We start from the raw sequence: 17,514 nt of genomic DNA, 5'->3' as shown, positions 1-17,514 counted from the left end.
CGGCTCGTGGGGGCACGCGGGGGGGGGCGTGTCGCGGAGGCGGGGCCCGGCCACCCCGAGCGGCGGGGCGGGGCGGGCGCGGGAACACCCCACAGCGACGGGCCCTGGCGGCCGAGCCGCACGGCGCCGACGTCGGCCCCGGCCCCGGCCCCGGCCCGGCGGCCGACCGGGGAAGGGGCGGGCGGAACGCCGGAGCCGGGCGCTGTTTCCGGGGGGGCCCGGGGCCGCGCGCGCCGCCGGAGCGGGATGGCGGGGGCACGTCCGGCTGCTGCAGCGCCCAGGCAGGCCCGGCCCGGCCGCGCCCCGGGCCCGCAGGTACCGCCCCGGCCCCGCGGCAGCCCCGCCCACTCCGGCGCGGGCCGTGCCCGCGGCCCAGGGCAAGCGATGCTCCGGGCCCGGCCCCGGCGCCGTGCGCTCCCGGGCCTGGCCGTGCCCCGCCGCCAGGGGCTCCGCGGTTGCTGCCCCCCCCGCCCCACACGCACACCTTTCTGCTCCTCTCCCCTGGCGGCCTCCAGAACCGCGCTGTCACTTCCCTTCCAGGCCGGGTAAGATGCCGAAGCTGCACGGGGAGGAGTTCTGGAGGACCACGCTGCGCAGCGCGCGCTACGTGGTGGCTCCCATGGTGGACCAGAGCGAGCTGGCCTGGAGGCTGCTGAGCCGCCGCCACGGGGCCCACCTGTGCTACACACCCATGCTGCACGCCCAGGTCTTCGTCAGGGATGCCAACTACCGCAAGGAGAACTTGTACTGCGATGTGTGCCCTGAGGACCGGCCACTGATCGTGCAGGTAGGTCACAGCCAGGACCCCACGCCCGGCTCACAGCCAGCCCCACGTGCCAGCACGTGGCAAGTGCCTGCTTCGGCAGCTGCCCCCGCACAGGCCGCTCCCAGGGCACCTTGTGCTGACACCCTTGTTCACACCTTGTGTGTCCTGCCAACACTAGCGGCACCCACCTGCCTTCAGCTGAGGTGAGGAGTGGTGGGGTTTTGATCAGTGCGGAGACCGCAAGAGCAGCCATCAAGGACAAGTGTTGGGGCAGGCTGAAAGTACTATGTTCTTCCTGTTTAAAGCACGTGCAGTCAGCACAGATGGCTACACACCTGGCTGAGCCTGTCCACGCTTCTCCAGCAACTCCGTGTCAAGCTCAGGTGTTCACACTGCTGTTCCAGTCACGCCCGGGGAGTCATTAGAAAGGGACATTTTGATTTTTAAACCCAGAGCTCCCATGTGGCAGCAGGACCGTGCCTAGCCCAGCAGCGCATGCAGCTCATTTCCACACATCCAGCCAAGGGGCTGGACAGCACCCTGTGGGGTGCAGCTTCCCCAAATGGTTCTGGGAGGGGTTTAAACTGACCTCACCCAGGGCCCAGCTTGCTTCCCACAGGGATGTCTGACCCACCTCCATAGAGCAGCCCTGAGCTGTAGCAAGCACTGTCCTCTGCTTTCCCAGGCTCCAGCTCTTCCCGTGCACTGCAGCTAGCTGCTTAGGCCTTCCCATTACTTTTGCTCACTCACTTGCTGTGTGGGTTGGCTTTAGTTTCTCAGGCTTTTACTCACCTCCTTGGTCACCATGCCCTGCACAGGCCCTTTCTTTAGTCTCTGTAGTTCACAGACCAGGCACTGGTTACTTAGGAGCTGCCACAACAAGTTGTTATCCTCCCTGTAGAGCACTGGGGCCTGAACCCCCTCTAGCTGCAAGCTGCCCTTATATCTATCTCCCAGCAGGCCTGGGGCCAGTCACATGGTGGAGGGAGCAAATTGGGCACAGGTGAGACTGAGCCCAAGCTCATTATGGGGCTAGTTTACCCTGTAAATATCCCAGATGGTGTCTTTGCTTATTGTGGTGTTTGCTTTTGGTGGAGAAACTGGCTATGAACAGGCAGTGCTCGGTGCTTGTTCCACATCCTGTTGGGGGAAGTTTAAGTCCAAGCAGGCTTTTTATTTCAATGTCAGTATGGAACAAGTTTTGTTCATGGTGGGTTTTGCAAAACCTGTAAAAAAGCCTAACTTTTAGCCTGGACTAGCTGGGCCCTCTTTACCAAAACAGCACACAACAGACCTCCTTTGCTCTTAACAAAGTGCTGTGTCTTGTATGTTAGCTGAAGTGTTCATTTGGCCTGTGCCGCTGCTCAGCTGGCTAAAGGCATATTATAGCTCTGTGTGGGCTCAGTATCCACTTCTGATAACTAATGGGGTTAATTGGTATCTAGAAGTCAAGAGTTGACTGAAAAGCCAGTTATCTCTTCTCCCAACACCCATGCATCTTCAGAATGCTTCAGCTCTGCCCAAGTGGATCTGGACAGTGTGTCTTCCCATCTGGTGTTTGCCCCCATCAGGCCTTGGCACGTGTGAATTGGGTTACGACTCTGTATTTATCCTGTGTTTCCATGACCTTGGAGTTTTGGAAGCTGGCATGCTGAGCTTTTGGGGTGCTGCCATTTCAAATTGTGGCTCTGCAGCTGGGCAAGTGTCACAGGGTACATACTCCCTTCGGTTGAGAAGTGCTGTTTGCCTTTAATCTGACCCATGCAAAGTGTGAGTTCACATACTTTTGTAATGGGCTCCTCGATGCAGGCGTGTAACCGTAGCATTTTGCCAGTGCATGGAGCTGACCATTGACTGACTTCTTACTTGTGAATGTCTTTTTCAGTTCTGTGCCAATGACCCTGAAGTGTTTGTCCAGGCTGCAGCGCTGGCTCAGGATTATTGTGATGCCATAGACCTGAATTTGGGTTGTCCTCAGATGATTGCAAAGAGAGGTACTGTATGTACAAACCTGAATGCTTAATGCATCAAGTGGAACTGTTGCAAATAAAAGCTCTTTATGTACAAACCTAAGCTCCTAATGAACAAACCAGGCGCTAATCTCTACCCTATTACAATCAATTAACTTATGTTCAGCCTTTATATGAGTGGCTGCCGTTCTTTGAAATCAGGCATGTTTATACCACTTTAGCCAGTACTGGGTTTCATATCTTTTAACTAACTGAAGCCAAAACCAGATGCTTTAGTAGAATTCCACGTAGCTGCTTGAACTAGAGCTTTGTAAAGTACTCCTGGATCAACTCATGTACCCAGAATTTTCTTCCCAGAATGATTACGTACCAGAGAACTAGAACATGTTTTTCTGATTGTTCAAACGGTCAAAATATTTCATAAATTTTCACTTAAAATAGATGTTTCTATGCCTGCTCTTCAGGGTTCTCCATAGTGCCCTACAGAGGTGCTTGCACAGAGCTCCTTTGTCATAACTTCTTAGAAAATCAAGGTTGCAGAAAGTGCAGGAGGTTGCATGGATGCCTGTGGGAGGGCAGTTCTGGGTGGGGTCAGGTCACTTGAGCTGGAAGAAGGATGGAGAAACTAAAAATTCTAATTCCTGAGCTTCACAGTGCCTTAAGGGCTGATAGACCCTGGCTATTTCCATGAGTCCTGAAAATAGGACATGAAACTGGCAGTGTCAGAATCCTCTTTGGTGAGCCAGCCTCAGGGAGCAGCAATGAAAGCAGGGTGTGGGGCTTTGCTTGTTCTGTAAAACTGCTGTGGACTGGGAGGCAGCATGATCTCGCTGCTCGGGTTTGGTCAGAGGAGAGTATTCATCAGTGAGGAAACTGAACACAGCTGGAACCTTGCATGTGTAGAAAGCAGAAAGCTTCAGGGTCACCACTTGTCTGTCTGTGCCAGCCCATACTATGCTGTTTTGTTGTAGGGCACTACGGAGCATTCCTTCAGGAGGAGTGGGATCTTCTCCAGAGAATGAGTAAGTCTCCAAAGGGGTCTCTCTGACTTTGGGAGGGCATGCAGGGGGCAGCTAACCAAGGGGCGTTTGTCCTGCTCCTACGGTATGTGCATGCTTTTGGCACCAGAGCACACTGGTAGTTCAACATTTAGAAGACATGTGACTGGAAGCACAAACAGACTTAAGTGTCTGAAGTCCTGCTTACAGTGCCCAAGTCCAGATTTATGATCCACTCTTGAGTTGCTGAACAAATAGGCAATTGCTTTGGATTTTAAAGGTCCCCGAATGCTGATAGTCACACCCATCTGCATGCCCGGAGCTGCCTCAGGCAAGTTCTGTCTCCTGCCAAAGTTCAGTCAGGACCCAGCACTCAACAGTCCTCTTCCTGTGCACCCTGGGGCCTGGTCTGAGAGGTGTTCCTGGGGCATAGCCCAAAGGCACCACCAGGATTGGGCTCCCCACAAAAAGCTGTTGTGACACTTTCCTTTAGAACCTGGCTTCCCATGTTCCCTGCTTTTGGGTTGTCCACGGGACAGCAGAGTGGAGCAGAGCCCATATCCTGTGCCTCTCCTGACCCGGGCGCAGTAGAGTTGTCTAGTCTTACGCTCCTCTCTGACCCAGCTGACCTGGAATTCTTTGCTGCACCACGGCTCGGCTTTCCTAGGCAAGGGAAGCAGTGTGTCACCCAGAAGAATGGATACGCTTGGGGCTAGAGCAGTTTCCTGGGCGATGGGAGATGCAGGAGGAAGGAACTGAACCCAGGTTTCACCGATTATTCTAACTACCAGGATGATCTGTAGAAGGCAGACACCTTCAGCTATACCCTGAAATGCAGGCATAAGCAAGACTCACTCCTTTAAAAGACTGGCGAGGAGTCCTCAGGAGAGGTTCTGGGCTCTGCCTCCCAAATGAATAGGGCCTGCAGTCAGGCAGCTTGTTTCAGAAGGGGCAGGACTTCAGGCACAGCCCATGCTTTCTGGCTGGCTGGCTCTAGGCATCCATACAGGCTTGTTGTGAGGCACCTGGTACTGGCAGAGCACTGCTGAGGGACCCCCGGTGTCTGGCACAGGTCCTGAGTCATGTGGCAGGGGCACAAGGATCTTGGCCCACAGTCTCCATCGGCTGTCCAGCACAGGGCCTCTGCCTAGCCACAGTGAGGTAGCTGTTAGCCTGGAAGGTGGTTGACAGACAGACAGAGTGAGTGGGAAGTCAAGGCTGTCATGGCTGCAGAGCAGAAGGAGCAGGGGGTGCTGTGATCAGAGCTGAGAATGGATAAGGAGGAAGGGAGCCAGGAAAGTCCTTAAAGGTGAAGTCTTGGTAATGGAAATGGTGGGGCCAGTGGATGGGGCTATTAAAAGGGTGGGCAAAATGCGGCCTGCGGGCTGGATGTATCTGGCCTGCGGGGCCCCTAAAAAGTTTATAAAATTGCTATTTATCTGCCCCGGGCTGCCTGTCATGCAACCCTCAATGGCTTGCCAAAACTCAGTAAGCGGCCCTCCACCCAAAATAATTGCCTGCCCATGGGCTATTAGATGCCGTCCTCACCAGAGGTCAGTTGACCTTATGCTGTGCTACCCCTCCCTTAATCCATGGAGTGGGCAGGGCAGGATAAACACTGCAGAGGGGCAGGCAACTGCCTTTGGCCATTCTTTACCACAGCCGATGGCTGGCTTTGTGGAGGCTAGAGTCTTTATAGCATTGTGCAAGCCACTCACCTGTCTTTTCAATCCTTTCCCAGTTTGGCTGGCTAATGAGAAGCTCTCTGTTCCCATCACATGCAAAATCCGTGTTTTCCCAGAAATTGACAAGACGGTGAAGTATGCACAGATGCTGGAGAAGGCTGGCTGCCAGGTAAGGAGGCAGCTCTTTCCTGTGCTCTTGTTTTAGACAAGAATCCCCAGAGAACACACCTTTCATCCCAAATTCTCTCTGCTTCTGGGAGGTTGCTAGGTGATATTATTCTACAGGTAGAAAAAATAAGACACAGAGACGTTGTGAGTAATTTATTCGCAGCTGCACAGTCATGAGCTTTGTCAACAAAAGAATCCTAAGTTCAGGCCACTGCTCTAACCATTGCACCATGCTGCCTCCTTCACTGGGAGTGAGAGTCCAGGGGCTTGCCTGAATGACATGCCTTCTGGTGGCAGACACCTGCCGCAGGGAAGTTACCAGAGCGTGTACATGCCCATGCGGCCAGCTGTGCCCGGCTTCTTTACGGCAGCTGTGCTGGCAGGGCTCCCGGTGCACCCTGGGTGTTGCCAGCTGTGACAGGGCTCCTGGTGGCTGGTAGAAAGGATACGCTGTACTCTGGTTGGCTTCCTAGTGGCTGCAGAAACCTCCTGTCGCTTGCAGAGCTGGTGTTACTCTGCCGGCAGAAGAAAGGGGTTCTGCAGCTGGAGGGGAACTTGGAGTGAGGCCGCAGAAGGAATTGGGTAATGTCAGCAAAATGGCAGAGCGTAGTTGAGGCAGGAAGCTGCAGGAGGCGACCTGAAGCCATGGAGTCCACGGCTGTGAAAGGCCCCTGTGCACGGAGACAGCCACACAAGAACCAGAGTGGGAGGTTTGCTAGGATTTAAGTTCACAAAGTTGGGAGGGTCCATCAGTGGTGGAGGACAACAACTTTACTTCTGTCAGTCTGGCCTTGTCCTCAGTAATCGCAGTCTGTGTCAGAGGTGTGTTGTTGGCTTCCCCAGGAAATGCCCGTCCTGTGTGGGGGTGGGCTTCTGAGAGGAGCCCGAAACTAAGCTGCAGTATGTGCCTTTCTGTGGGAGCAGAATCCCTACGTGCTTCAGAGTCATTGGGCGTTGTGGGGCAAGAGACAGTTCTCTGCTGGGGGTGGTTCTTCTGACTCATAAACTGAACTTCTAAATGTAACCTTGTGTTTTAGCTGCTCACTGTCCATGGCCGCACTAAGGAACAGAAGGGGCCCCTTGCTGGTGTGGCATCCTGGGAGCACATCAAGGCTGTGAGGTGAGTGACTTGTTCCAGTGCTGAGAGGGAGAGTGCCCAGGAAAGTGTGCACGCAAGTGTGCCCCGTGCCCTTTACCCCATGCCGAAGAGCTGAGTTGAGCTTCTGTAAACATACTTTGTTTCAGTGCAGTAGCATTGCAGGGGAAGCAGGCACGTGTGGTAGCATAAGTTGTAGATGGATCAAGCAGACAGTGGACAGGTTGGATTCTGTTTTCTGATTCTTGTTCTCTTCCATGGGGCAGGAAGGCTGTGAGCATCCCTGTGTTTGCAAATGGAAACATCCAGTCCCTCCGGGATGTAGAGGAGTGTCTTCAGAAGACAGGAGTGCAGGGCGTCATGAGTGCCGGTAAGGAGGGTGACCTCTTCCTACTCAGCTGTAGCTAACGATTGTTGCTGGCCTGCTGGTGGATCCATGTCACTGCTGTGTCAGATAAAACCTCCAGCCAGAATCAAGACATGGCTTTCATCTACAGCTGACTGCTCCCCATCTCTCCTCTTCCTCCTCTCTTCCTGCCCCCTTCTTTAGCCAAAACAGGAATCGTTGGATATTTGTATTGTCGTAGTGAGTTTCAAATGGCATTGATTGGGTGACTCAAACAAAAGTTACACAGTCTGGTTAGTCGGCACAAGTTTTTTGGGTCTTTGTTGCCTTAGGCTATTTAAGAACAACTATAAGCAAATGAATATGTGTCCAGCTATTTTAAGCCTCTCCAGAGCCATTGGGTGTTGGCTACAGCTGGAGATAGTGATAGGAGTGTGCTGATTCTCCTGCTAGGAGCAAAGCCAGAGGCTCCTGGCTAGAGTATTTTGCCCCAGGTCAAACTGATCACTGTAGTTGGGGTCAGGAAGGAATTTTATCCCATGGTCAGATTGGGATGAACCTAGGGTGGGATGGGGGTTGTCTTCCTCTGTGGTGGGGAACGTAACCCTCTACCCAGAACCTCTTGAGCATATTTTGACATTTCATAGAAGCAGGACCTTGGCTGCTGTGGTTCGTCTGCTTTACCTGTGGCAGGTTAGGGTATTAGATTTACATTGCATCAGGGTTGAGGATAGTCTTATGTAGAGTTTAGATTATGGTTGTGTGGGATGGTTTGAATAGGGATGATCCTGTCTCAGGCAGGGGGTTAGATTAGACGACCTCTGGGGCTTAGAGGTGCACTGATACATTGGTCTGATATTGGATTGGCACTGATATAAAGCAAATTGAGTGCATCAGAAATTGGCCTGATGTGGCCAATGAATGCCTCACGCATGCACGCAGCTGCAGCACAGCACATAGGCGGCAAGAAGCACAGCCCGGCAGCTTGGAGAGCTGCATGGAGCGGGTAAGTCTGTTGTGGTGGAAGGGGAAGGGAAAGGGTGTGGGGAGGGCAGATCAAGGTCCCCGCAGTGAGGGAGGGAGTGGGGCTGAGGCAGGCACTTCCCAGCTGGGGTGGGGCGAGGCACAGGACAGAGCTGCAGCTCACCTGGTGGGGCCTGCAGCTCTCGCTGCTGCGCACACCCCAGGAGGGCACAGGGGAGGGGAGGGCATAAGCCAACAGATCAGGGTGGGTGGAGGCCAGGGCTGAGCGGGGTTCTTCCCATGGGAGCTAGTCCACGCTGGGCTTGGAGCGGGCAGGGGCAGCACTGGGAAATGGGGATGGGGGGCTATGGTGAATTTTGGGGTGGCTGTAGCCCCCCATAGCCTGCTCCCAGGGCCACTGCTGCCCCTCCCCCCCAGCCCCCACTAAAAAGAGCCCTTCTCAACCTTGTCCGCAGCCCACCATGCCCTGCACAGATCTGTGGGTACATGCCCTCCCCCCCGGTACACTCCCAGAATGTGCACAGCGGCAGGAGCCATAACCCCCTTCCTGTGCCCCTGGACAAGCTGCAGCTCTGTCCCACGCCCTGCCCCAGCCCCACTTGTTTCTGCACTGCAGGGGCTTCCATCTTCCCCCTTCCCTTCCACCACAGACTTACCAGCCAGACACTGCTCTTCAAGCTGCTGAGCTGTGTATTGGAAATCAGATTGGTATTGGCCAATATGCTTCCTTAAAAATTGACTATTGGTATAGGCCCCAAAAATTTCTGTTGGTGCACCCCTGCTGTGGCTCCGTTCCAGCCGTACTTCTCTGAATATTTCTGAATGGGATGATGAAGGATTGTTACCCAGTGCAAGGGTCTTCCTTGGGGAATGCTTCCATAAGGTCCCCTAGGATGACAGGCAGGTGTTCAGAACAGCAGATTAAATCCATGAGCAGGTGTAGGCATTGTAGTGCTGAGTGGAGACTGGAGAGTTGCCTGATAACCAGGAAGCCTTCCAGGATGTCAGAGTTGGGTATAAAAGGATTGTGAGCGATTATATAGGACAGAAAGTAACTGGGTGCAGGATAATTTGATTTGCTACAAAAAGGTTTAGAGTTGATAGCAGGAAAAACTTTGTAATTAGAGGTGCAGCCAGATGACAGGACATGTATCTCCACAGACAGTTCTTAAGAATAAACCCATCAGGAATGGCCTAGGTGTATTTCTCCTGCCTTGGGGCAGGCAGATAGACTGAGATGGCTTTGTAAGGGTCCTTGCATGTGCTGTGTCTGTTCCTGCCTGGGGGAGATTACAGTCTGATTTCAAGATCAGATCACAAGGCGAGGGAGGAGGGGCGGGGTCACTCTGAAGCATCTCAGTTGTGTGCAAGAGGTGGGTTTTTCTCCACTTGAATACAAATGATTGTTTCTCAGCTTGTTGATACAGGTCGAAAGGGAATATTTTGATCTGGGGTCTTTTGCAGCATGTTTCTCAGCCTATAGGAAGTGTCTGTGAGGAGGAAGGAACAGCAGAGGGGCCTCAAATCTAGAGTCTTGGTCTGTGGAATATTCTTGGGCACTTTTTGAAGCCTGTATGTCAAGCTTGATGGCAAAGCCAGAACAAAAGCAGAGGTTACCACCAAAGGTTTTGAAAGTAGCATAATATCCTCATCCCCTGGGGGAGCCACAGCTTTTGGAAGTGTGCTGATATCAGTGCTGTTATATGGAGTTGCAATTAGACTGCTCTAGGGATCTGTTCCTGGGTTGGAGATGAAGGTGCTGTATACAGGTCATGAAACAGGAAGATGTGCAAGGAAGAGGGACAGAGATTACTCTTGCCTTCCACCACTGCAAGGTATAAAGAGCTCAATTTGTTCAGCTAATTGCAAAGGAGACTGAGAAGTGGTTTCATCTCGGGGAACAGAAGGAGAAGGTGCTGGGGACTAGTGGACTCTTGTATTACAAAGCAAGTAGAAGGCAGGGTAGATTTGAGCTTTATAGACTAACCAAAGCATATATATTAGGGGTGCACTCATAAAGATTTTTCTGGCTGATACCAAAGGCTGATTTATTAACCAGCCATAGTGACTGATACCGATCCAATAGCCAATATGCAGCCCAGCAGCTTGGAGAGCAGCATCCAGCCAGTCAGTCTGTTGTGGGGGAAGGGAAGAGATATGGCCCCCACAATGAGGGAGGGAGTGGGGTTGAGGCAGGCACTGCCCAGCCGGGGCGGGGTGCAGGATGGAGCCGCAGGCAGCTCGCCTGGGGAGCCACGGGGGGGCAGGGAGGGGGGGAGCAGTTTCTGCCACCATGCAGCTGGGGGAGGAAGGGGGGGCATGTGCCCCCCAGAATTGTGTCTGGGGCAAGAGGAGGCTGTGGGCTCAGGGCAGGGGGCTGTGCTGGCTTCTTCCCAGCCAGTAGTTGAGCCGGGGAGGGCTAGGCTGGTGCTGTGCTTGGGATGGGCAGTGGTGGCACAGCCACCCCTTCACCCCTGTCCTCTCCTGCCAGAAAGAGGTTAGCCCCAAGCCCGCAGTGCACAGCCTGCCCTTCCCACCACACACAAATCCAGGGGGCACATGCCCCCTGTGCCTTCCCCAGGAATGCACACAGCAATGGGGAGCTGCCCCTTGCTGCACACCCCTGCATGCCCCCCAGACGAGCTGCCTATAGCTCCATCCCGCTCCCTGCCCATCCTGGCTGAACAACACCTGCCCCAGCCCCAGCCACACTCCCTTCCTCGTCATGGGGACCTTGATCTGCCCCCCCACGTCCCTTCCCCTCACAGACTTGCCAGTCGGACACTGCTCTCCAAGCTGCCCAGCTGCATTCCTTTCTACTTGCATGCTGTGAACTGCACATGGCATTTATCAGTGACATTATTGGCTACGCCAGCCAAAAAAAGCTGACTGCCGATAATGCCAGTATGTATATATAATATATATATATATATATATGTATATATAATATATATGTGTGTGTATGTATATGCAAGCTTTTGTGAGCTGAAGCTCACTTCATCAGATGCTGTGAAGGATACTGCCTATGAGGAAAGGCAAGACAAAAGCCAGTGTCTGGAAGCTGCAGCCAGACAGATTCAGAAGCAGATTCAGACCTCTGTTTATGGCAGTGAGAGAGGCGAACAACCAGAACAACCTGCCTATGGAGGCGGTACAGTCTGTGGCTCTTGATATCATCTAGTGCAGACTCCACACCTTCGTAGATGTTCTTTTGCTCCAGGGCTCACTACTGTGGTAATGGGTGAAATGTAATGCGCTGTGACATAGAGGAAGTCCACCTAGATAATCCCTTTTGTCCTTAATCCCTGTTACTAAACACCTAGCTTATTTCTGGCTGGCGGAAAAGGCCAGGGAATACCTGGTCTAGCTCCAGGATGCACCAGCTTTCCATGCCCCCCACCCCCCCAACACACAATGGGATGTTTGAGAATTTCTGTGTTTTGTTCCCCAGAGGGTAACCTTCATAACCCAGCTCTGTTCGAAGGACAAAACCCTCTGGTGTGGGAGATGGCTGAGGAGTACCTGGAGATAGTGCAGCAGTACCCCTGCCCACTGTCCTATGTCAGAGCTCATCTCTTCAAGCTGTGGCATCACCCGTGAGTATCTCTGGAGCATGTTCACCCTGCCTAGCAAGTTCAGGGTTCTTTGGGAGAGTTCTGGCCAGGTTTTCATGTTTGTCTCAAGCAGAAGCAATGGCTGTCTACTCCTTTACTTTGAATGGCATGGTCCTGCCCTGCATGGTGAACTAGGGAGAATAGAAGTGAGGAGGAGCCAAACTCCTGGAAATTGGCAGATATGCTGAGAGAAATCTGCAGCAGTAAAGAGCGTACTGTTGTCTTCCCAGCCTGGAGACAATGAATGAAAGTAACTAGGTGTTTGGAATTTGTCTCAGGCTGCAAGTTTACCAGCAGCTGCGTGATGAATTGGCAAAAGCGAAGACTCTAGAGGGCATTGCGGATGTCAGCAGGGAGCTGAAGCTACGTTGCCAGGTACCACAGTGGGCCCCAAACTCTAGATCACTGGCCTGACTGAGAGCCTGGCGGCTGCCCCCCACATCTGATCTGCCCCACTCATCTGCTGTCCTGGAACTTGACAGAACAACCCAGCTCCCTAAATACCATCCTTACTTCACAAGACTGGTTCCTGTACAGGATGTAATACTGCCTTTAGGGTTAAGATCTGCTATGTGTTCAGTTTATTTGAGGGGCTGGGGGGGTGGGGAAGAGGAAGAGGGTGTCCCCACATGTAGCTGTCAGTAGGCAATTGTTTAAAGTTCATTTTATGCCTGTCCTGGCATGTGAGGCTGCAGACTATAGACCATGAGACCAAAGGTGTCATGGGCTTCATTGTATTCTGCAGGAAGAGATCACCAATCAGAAAGAAGGAGAAAAGCCAAGTGGGGGATTGCCTTTCTTCCACTGGATCTGCCAGCCTTATATCAGGCCAGGGTAAGTTGTCCACATTGGCATTGGTCCCAAGAGAACTTACGGGACAGGAGGCAGGTGTGACCCTGTCTCAACACATGAGCTTCCAATTCTCCTCCCAAAAAAGATTCAGTTAAAACAAACAAGCAAACACCAGGGTGCCTCATGTCCAGGAAGAAAATGAAAAACAAAAAAAAGCAGATCCACTGGAGCTTAAAAGAAGGCCTGCATATGCTGCAGCTGCAGTTCCTTGACCACATGCTGTCAGCACAGGTGACAGACCCCTCTCTGCTCCACTGGCAGATGCAAGCAGCATTTGTCCAAGTGCCTGGTTTTGTGTGCAAGTGACTGCTTTAGAGTACTGGCATGCACTAGGGTGAAGACTGGGGTTGCAGAAAACAATGACCAACTAGGAGTTGTCATGCCCTGCAAAGATCAGAGTTAATTCTCTCTGGGAACAAGACATTATTATGTCATTAACTAATTTTGCTAGTGCCCCTCCCTAGCCACCAGGGAGATAGCAGATCTGTCTTTCACTGTTAGCAGCCCTTGAACTCCATGCTGTGTTACAAAGCCAAATTCAAACTTTAGTTATGCTCCTGCTGGCGTGGCTGTGCCAGCCGGTGCATTTTACCTAAGCTCCTGTGAAAGTATAGCTAAAACACCTGATTGTCCCCTTCTGTGACCCTACAATGATTCCAGACCTTTCAGGCCAAAGGAGATATGCAAGGAAAATGGAAGCAGTGGGACTGAAAAGAGTGTGCGAGGGAAGCGCTCCTTGGAGGATGAGGAGGATGGACATTCTGATCTGTCAAAGAACAAACAAAAGAAAAAATTGAGAAATCCAAACAAAAGCTTTGATCCATCTCTGAAACGTAAGGCAACCTGTCCTCTTCCTACGTGGGGTGTGGGAAAGCTGCTTGCACCATCTCCCAGCAGCAGCCACCACCTCCGTGTTTCTCTCCTTAGCTGCGGAAAGTTTTTCTGCAAGTGAAGCAAAAGGTGGGGTTGAAACCTTTGGGAATTGGACCCTTGATCCAGGGGGAGCCTGTATGGAAGGGGCAGGCAGGCAGTTGACCCCTGAGACTGCACGGTTTAATTTCAAGGCACATTGAACACCCTGTTGGAATCAGCAGCGGCCGCTGTTGTTGAAAGCCAAAATGCACGTCCATTTTAAGCAGCTTCCTCCGCTTGTTCAATTCCTTGGGGCTGGGATTTCCCCAGGCTGGGTTTACCCACAGAATTGCTCTCTTTAAAAGAAAGTTGTCAAGGCCTTTTCAGTCTTCCCATGTGGAAACTGTTTCCCCAAAAGAGTCCCCTCCCAAGCTGCAAGGCTGTGTGACCCCAGAGCTTCAGACATGTGCTCTTGGACACCCTTGGCGTTCTGGGATAGCGCATAACCTCATCTCTCCATCTTTTCCAGCCAAATATGCAAAATGTGACCAGTGTGGAAACCCCAAGGTAGGTCGACACTTCCCCCCCCCCCCCTTGCCCGTGCCTTGTGAAGCTTGGTGACAGGAGCCCAGCAAACCATGACTAGCACAGCTGCTGCACTGGCAAAGGCCTTTTTCTAATTTGACAAGAGGACTTTAGCAGAGGCTGAGGTGAAGCTACTGATCTGAACAGCTTGCTGGAGACATTCTGCCATGCCTGTTTGTGGAAAGAGCAGTCTGGTTTGTGTGCTGAGCTGCTGCTGGTTAGGACTTCTAATTGCTAGAACATTGGAGAGAGTCACGTTATTAAATATTAGGCTCGCCAGCATGCTTAGATGCAAATCCCTGAACAGATGACCTCCCAGTAATCATAGCATGGGGAGTCATCTGTCTGCTGGGTCAAAGGCTTGTGCTGCATTTGTGTCTCCAGCTTTCTGAAAAGATTAACAATGTGAATGAGTCTGTTGCTGAGAAGTGCCAGGACCAGGTCCTGGGTAGCAGCTGGGCACCTGTGACAGTAGGAAATCAAAAGGCAGACCAAGAAATGAAGCTGAGGCACAGTCCAGTCTGCATCTCGTGCACACGTTTGGTGCTGCATAGCAAGGCAGATGGGGAGGAGAAACGTGACCCTGTGAGCCCTGGGGCTTCCATTAGTAAAGAGGTATTCACCTGGGTTATCAGGGCTCATCCAGACTTCACCACTGGAAAGGTTTGCTAATCAAACTCATTCCAGCCCATGAATAGCAGGAGCATTTGGATCCATGGTGCAAACACACGCAGGTATTTGAAGAGTACAGCTGTTCCTTGTAAAAGGCGAACAGCCTCTCATAGCAAATAGAGATGGGCAGGGCTTTTATTACAGTGCTTTCCATTCCTAATTGGAACAAAAAGCCACAACTGTGATGCTTTAACAGATGTAGCACAGGAAGTAAGAGGCATCTTTAGGGCTTTGATTTTTGAAGCTTTTTTTGCTGCTAGCACTGTGTTGCATGGTGTTCCCACCTCTCTCTCTCCATGTGCAGGGATCATGTTGCACAGGCTTCTACCAGAAATGAAAGGCAGACAAGTGCTGCAAATCAGTTGAATAAAATAGATATGGTTTTATGCCCTCCTTCAGCTGCCAAACATCCCTGAGTTCTTTCAATTCATATTCCTGGATTCTGCCTCACATCCTAGGTTATTGTTTTCAAATGCATGGGCACACGCTAGCCTGACAATATGGAGGTGGTTTTCTTGATCAGATTACATACTTACGCTGGGTGGCACTTTTTCAGATGATGCTTCTGAGGAGAAATGGCAAAAACTAACACAGTTAAACATGTCTCTGAAATGAATTCACAGTATCTTAGCTGATCCTTCCCTGAGCAGACAGTCAGACTGAACATGGCCTCCTGAGGCCCTATCCAGCCCTGCCGTTCTGTCTGCCTTTCTGGTGAAGTTTGGTGGGATTTTTCTGTCAGGCGGGGTGGTTTCCCTGGAAATGGGCATTGAGGTTCTAACACTGGATTGGTTTCCCAACAGCACAAAGCATTCCTTACCACACACGCTTTCATTTCATTTTTACACACTCGCCATCCCCATTCACTGCAGCAAACTAAAGCTTGACTGCCCCATTGTTGGGTGCAAGAACCCAGTGTGAAAGCGCTCACTTCAGACATCTCAACCATGCAGGGCTGGACTTATGCTGTCTGGAAACTGTTTCTTGAAGAACTTTTTTTCTTCACTGAGCTAATGCGTGCGTGCGTGCATGCGTGCATCTGTGTTTGTTCCAGGGGAACAAATGTGTGTTTAACCTGTGCCGAGGATGCTGTAAGAAGAGAGCCTTTAAGGAGACAGCAGATTGTCCAGGCAAGTGATGCTCTCCTATTCCACCCTCAGCCAAAGGGCACTGAGCTACTGTATAAAAACCAACCGGCGGAGCGAGAACAATGAACACAGCAGGGAGGGAGGTGACAGCTCTGCTTCCTCATGCCTGTGGGGTTTTTTTTTTTTCCACCCCCCCCCTTTTAAGACGCACCAATTAAACAGCCTTCAAGCTGTTTCATTAATATAAATGTCTGTGTGTTCTGCCTCTCAGAGCAGCCCTGTGCTCAGCACTGACTGCTGTGGGGATGCAGCGGTAAGAGCAGCAGCAGTTGAGCCTTGGAGTGCACCAGTGCCAGCCTAGTGTGCCAGTGTCCATGTTCCTAGCAGCCTGTAGCCTCCCCAACCTGCTCTGCTCTTCCCCCACCCCCACGCAGGTCTTCAGTGTCACTGGACTTTTGTCCCCCTTCTTGCTTCAGGTCATGGATTACTTTTTAGAACCAAATATGAAAAGTCCCTCGTGTGGAAAAGTGGCCAAACACAGACACAGAGGCTTGAAATGACAAATGCCGATGTGGGGGAGTCTGCTGCATTCACGGAGGTGGTCGACAGGGCAGTGTGAGACCTTGGGAACTGGAGTCTACTAGATCTGTTTGCAGACCTGCCTCCCTGGGCCAAAGAACCCACCATCCAGAGTACGATCAGCTGCTGGACGAGCTCCACAGACGCTTACTCAGGGAAATGTCCTGCCTTTGAAATAAAAGGATGCACGTAACGTTCTCATGATGTGTTTGAGACTTCAGCGGACTGAGCCAAATGTGATGGCCTGAAAATGCTGCAGTTGGGGAAGAAGGGGAATGTGTGCCAAGGTCATGACTTGCCTGTAATACCTTTATTAGCCCTCTTGTGACATCTTAAAATGGGAAAATAAATCTTTTTTAATTAGGACAGCCTCCTGTGCTGATGGAAATGCAAGCAGCTGAACAGATGCACGTGGCAGTGTCTGGGGGACTATTTGATGTCCTCGATGTATTGCGGCAATGCCCCCAGTCTCTTTGGGCCACCTGCAGACGGCAGCCAGCGGTAAGCGTAGCACCTGTACCCCCGATGGGTTGTGGGCAGGGACCTGAAGAGAAAACCATCCCCGAAGGGGTGAGTCCCACTGGTCACCTACGTCGCCGTGGCAAAGGACAACCAGCACCAGCAAACATCAATTAAAACAGTTCGGAAAGGGGATCCTTCTTGGCATCCGGTGCTCACTGTCTTCTGGCGGTTAAAAAGGCTAAAACCTTAAAAGCATAAAAAGCTAAAGCCTAAAACTGCCACGAGGCTGCCACTGGGTAGGGCAACCAGTGCCTTAAAAACACCAATAACACATGGCAGTGTCTGATCAGGATCCCTGTGTGCAGGTCCATATAAGACCCTGGGCCTCAAAGGCCAGAGGCAGAGGACGTGCAGTAGGCAGTAAGACCTACTCTTACTAGGAAGAAGCAGAGCCAGTGACAGGTCCATGGTCAGGCACTGACCCTGGGGCAGAGCCAAAACCCGACCCCCTCATTTCCTCACTCCAACCAGTGCTTACGTGCAAGACCACCCTCCCCCTGTCTGTCCCAGGGAAAGCTGTAGAAGGACAGCGGTAGGGGCATGCACGGGGGAGGCTCTTCTGCACTGGCAGAGGTAGCTGCTCAGGGCCTGCTGCACACACTAGGAATTCCCGCCCCATGTGCATCCTGCAGCACCACTATTCCTGGTAGGGAAAGGTACCCTGGCTGCCTCTGATGTACTGCAGAGCTGCACAGCATGGCTGGCCTGGCACTTACATGCACCATTCAGTTGCCTCC

General features: G+C 52.1%; 1 protein-coding gene across 7 annotated transcripts; it reads left to right on the top strand.

Annotated features, from left to right (window-relative positions):
• The first annotated feature begins 61 nt into the window (after positions 1 to 61).
• Positions 62 to 16,618, top strand: DUS1L (dihydrouridine synthase 1 like). Of its 7 annotated transcripts, none has more exons than XM_090059510.1 (14): positions 62 to 315; positions 541 to 787; positions 2,652 to 2,760; positions 3,708 to 3,758; positions 5,536 to 5,588; positions 6,625 to 6,707; positions 6,950 to 7,053; positions 11,465 to 11,609; positions 11,906 to 12,002; positions 12,373 to 12,461; positions 13,140 to 13,312; positions 13,861 to 13,898; positions 15,542 to 15,718; positions 15,948 to 16,146. In XM_090059510.1, the coding sequence occupies exons 2-14, from the start codon at positions 551 to 553 to the stop codon at positions 16,035 to 16,037; spliced, it is 1,446 nt and encodes a 481-aa protein (XP_089915636.1). In that variant the 5' UTR covers positions 62 to 315; positions 541 to 550; the 3' UTR covers positions 16,038 to 16,146. The 7 variants fall into 7 exon arrangements, with proteins under 7 accessions (XP_089915636.1, XP_089915632.1, XP_089915630.1 ...); XM_090059506.1 differs by having other exon boundaries at positions 63 to 315; positions 5,476 to 5,588; positions 13,149 to 13,312; XM_090059504.1 differs by having other exon boundaries at positions 66 to 315; positions 5,476 to 5,588.
• Positions 16,619 to 17,514: the final 896 nt, after the last annotated feature.

The sequence above is a fragment of the Crocodylus siamensis genome, chromosome 8 (genome assembly GCF_052110815.1).
Source record: "Crocodylus siamensis isolate JL-2025a chromosome 8, ASM5211081v1, whole genome shotgun sequence".
Lineage (NCBI taxonomy): Eukaryota > Metazoa > Chordata > Crocodylia > Crocodylidae > Crocodylus > Crocodylus siamensis.
This window is presented reverse-complemented; position numbering and strand designations above follow the sequence as displayed.

Excerpts from the sequence above, each read along its gene's own strand:
- DUS1L (XM_090059504.1), top strand. The coding sequence starts at position 551 with ATGCCGAAGCTGCACGGGGAGGAGTTCTGGAGGACCACGCTGCGCAGC. Across the intron at positions 3,759-5,475 it reads GGATCTTCTCCAGAGAATGA|TTTGGCTGGCTAATGAGAAG; the intron begins GTAAGTCTCCAA and ends ATCCTTTCCCAG. Across the intron at positions 12,462-13,139 it reads CAGCCTTATATCAGGCCAGG|ACCTTTCAGGCCAAAGGAGA; the intron begins GTAAGTTGTCCA and ends CAATGATTCCAG.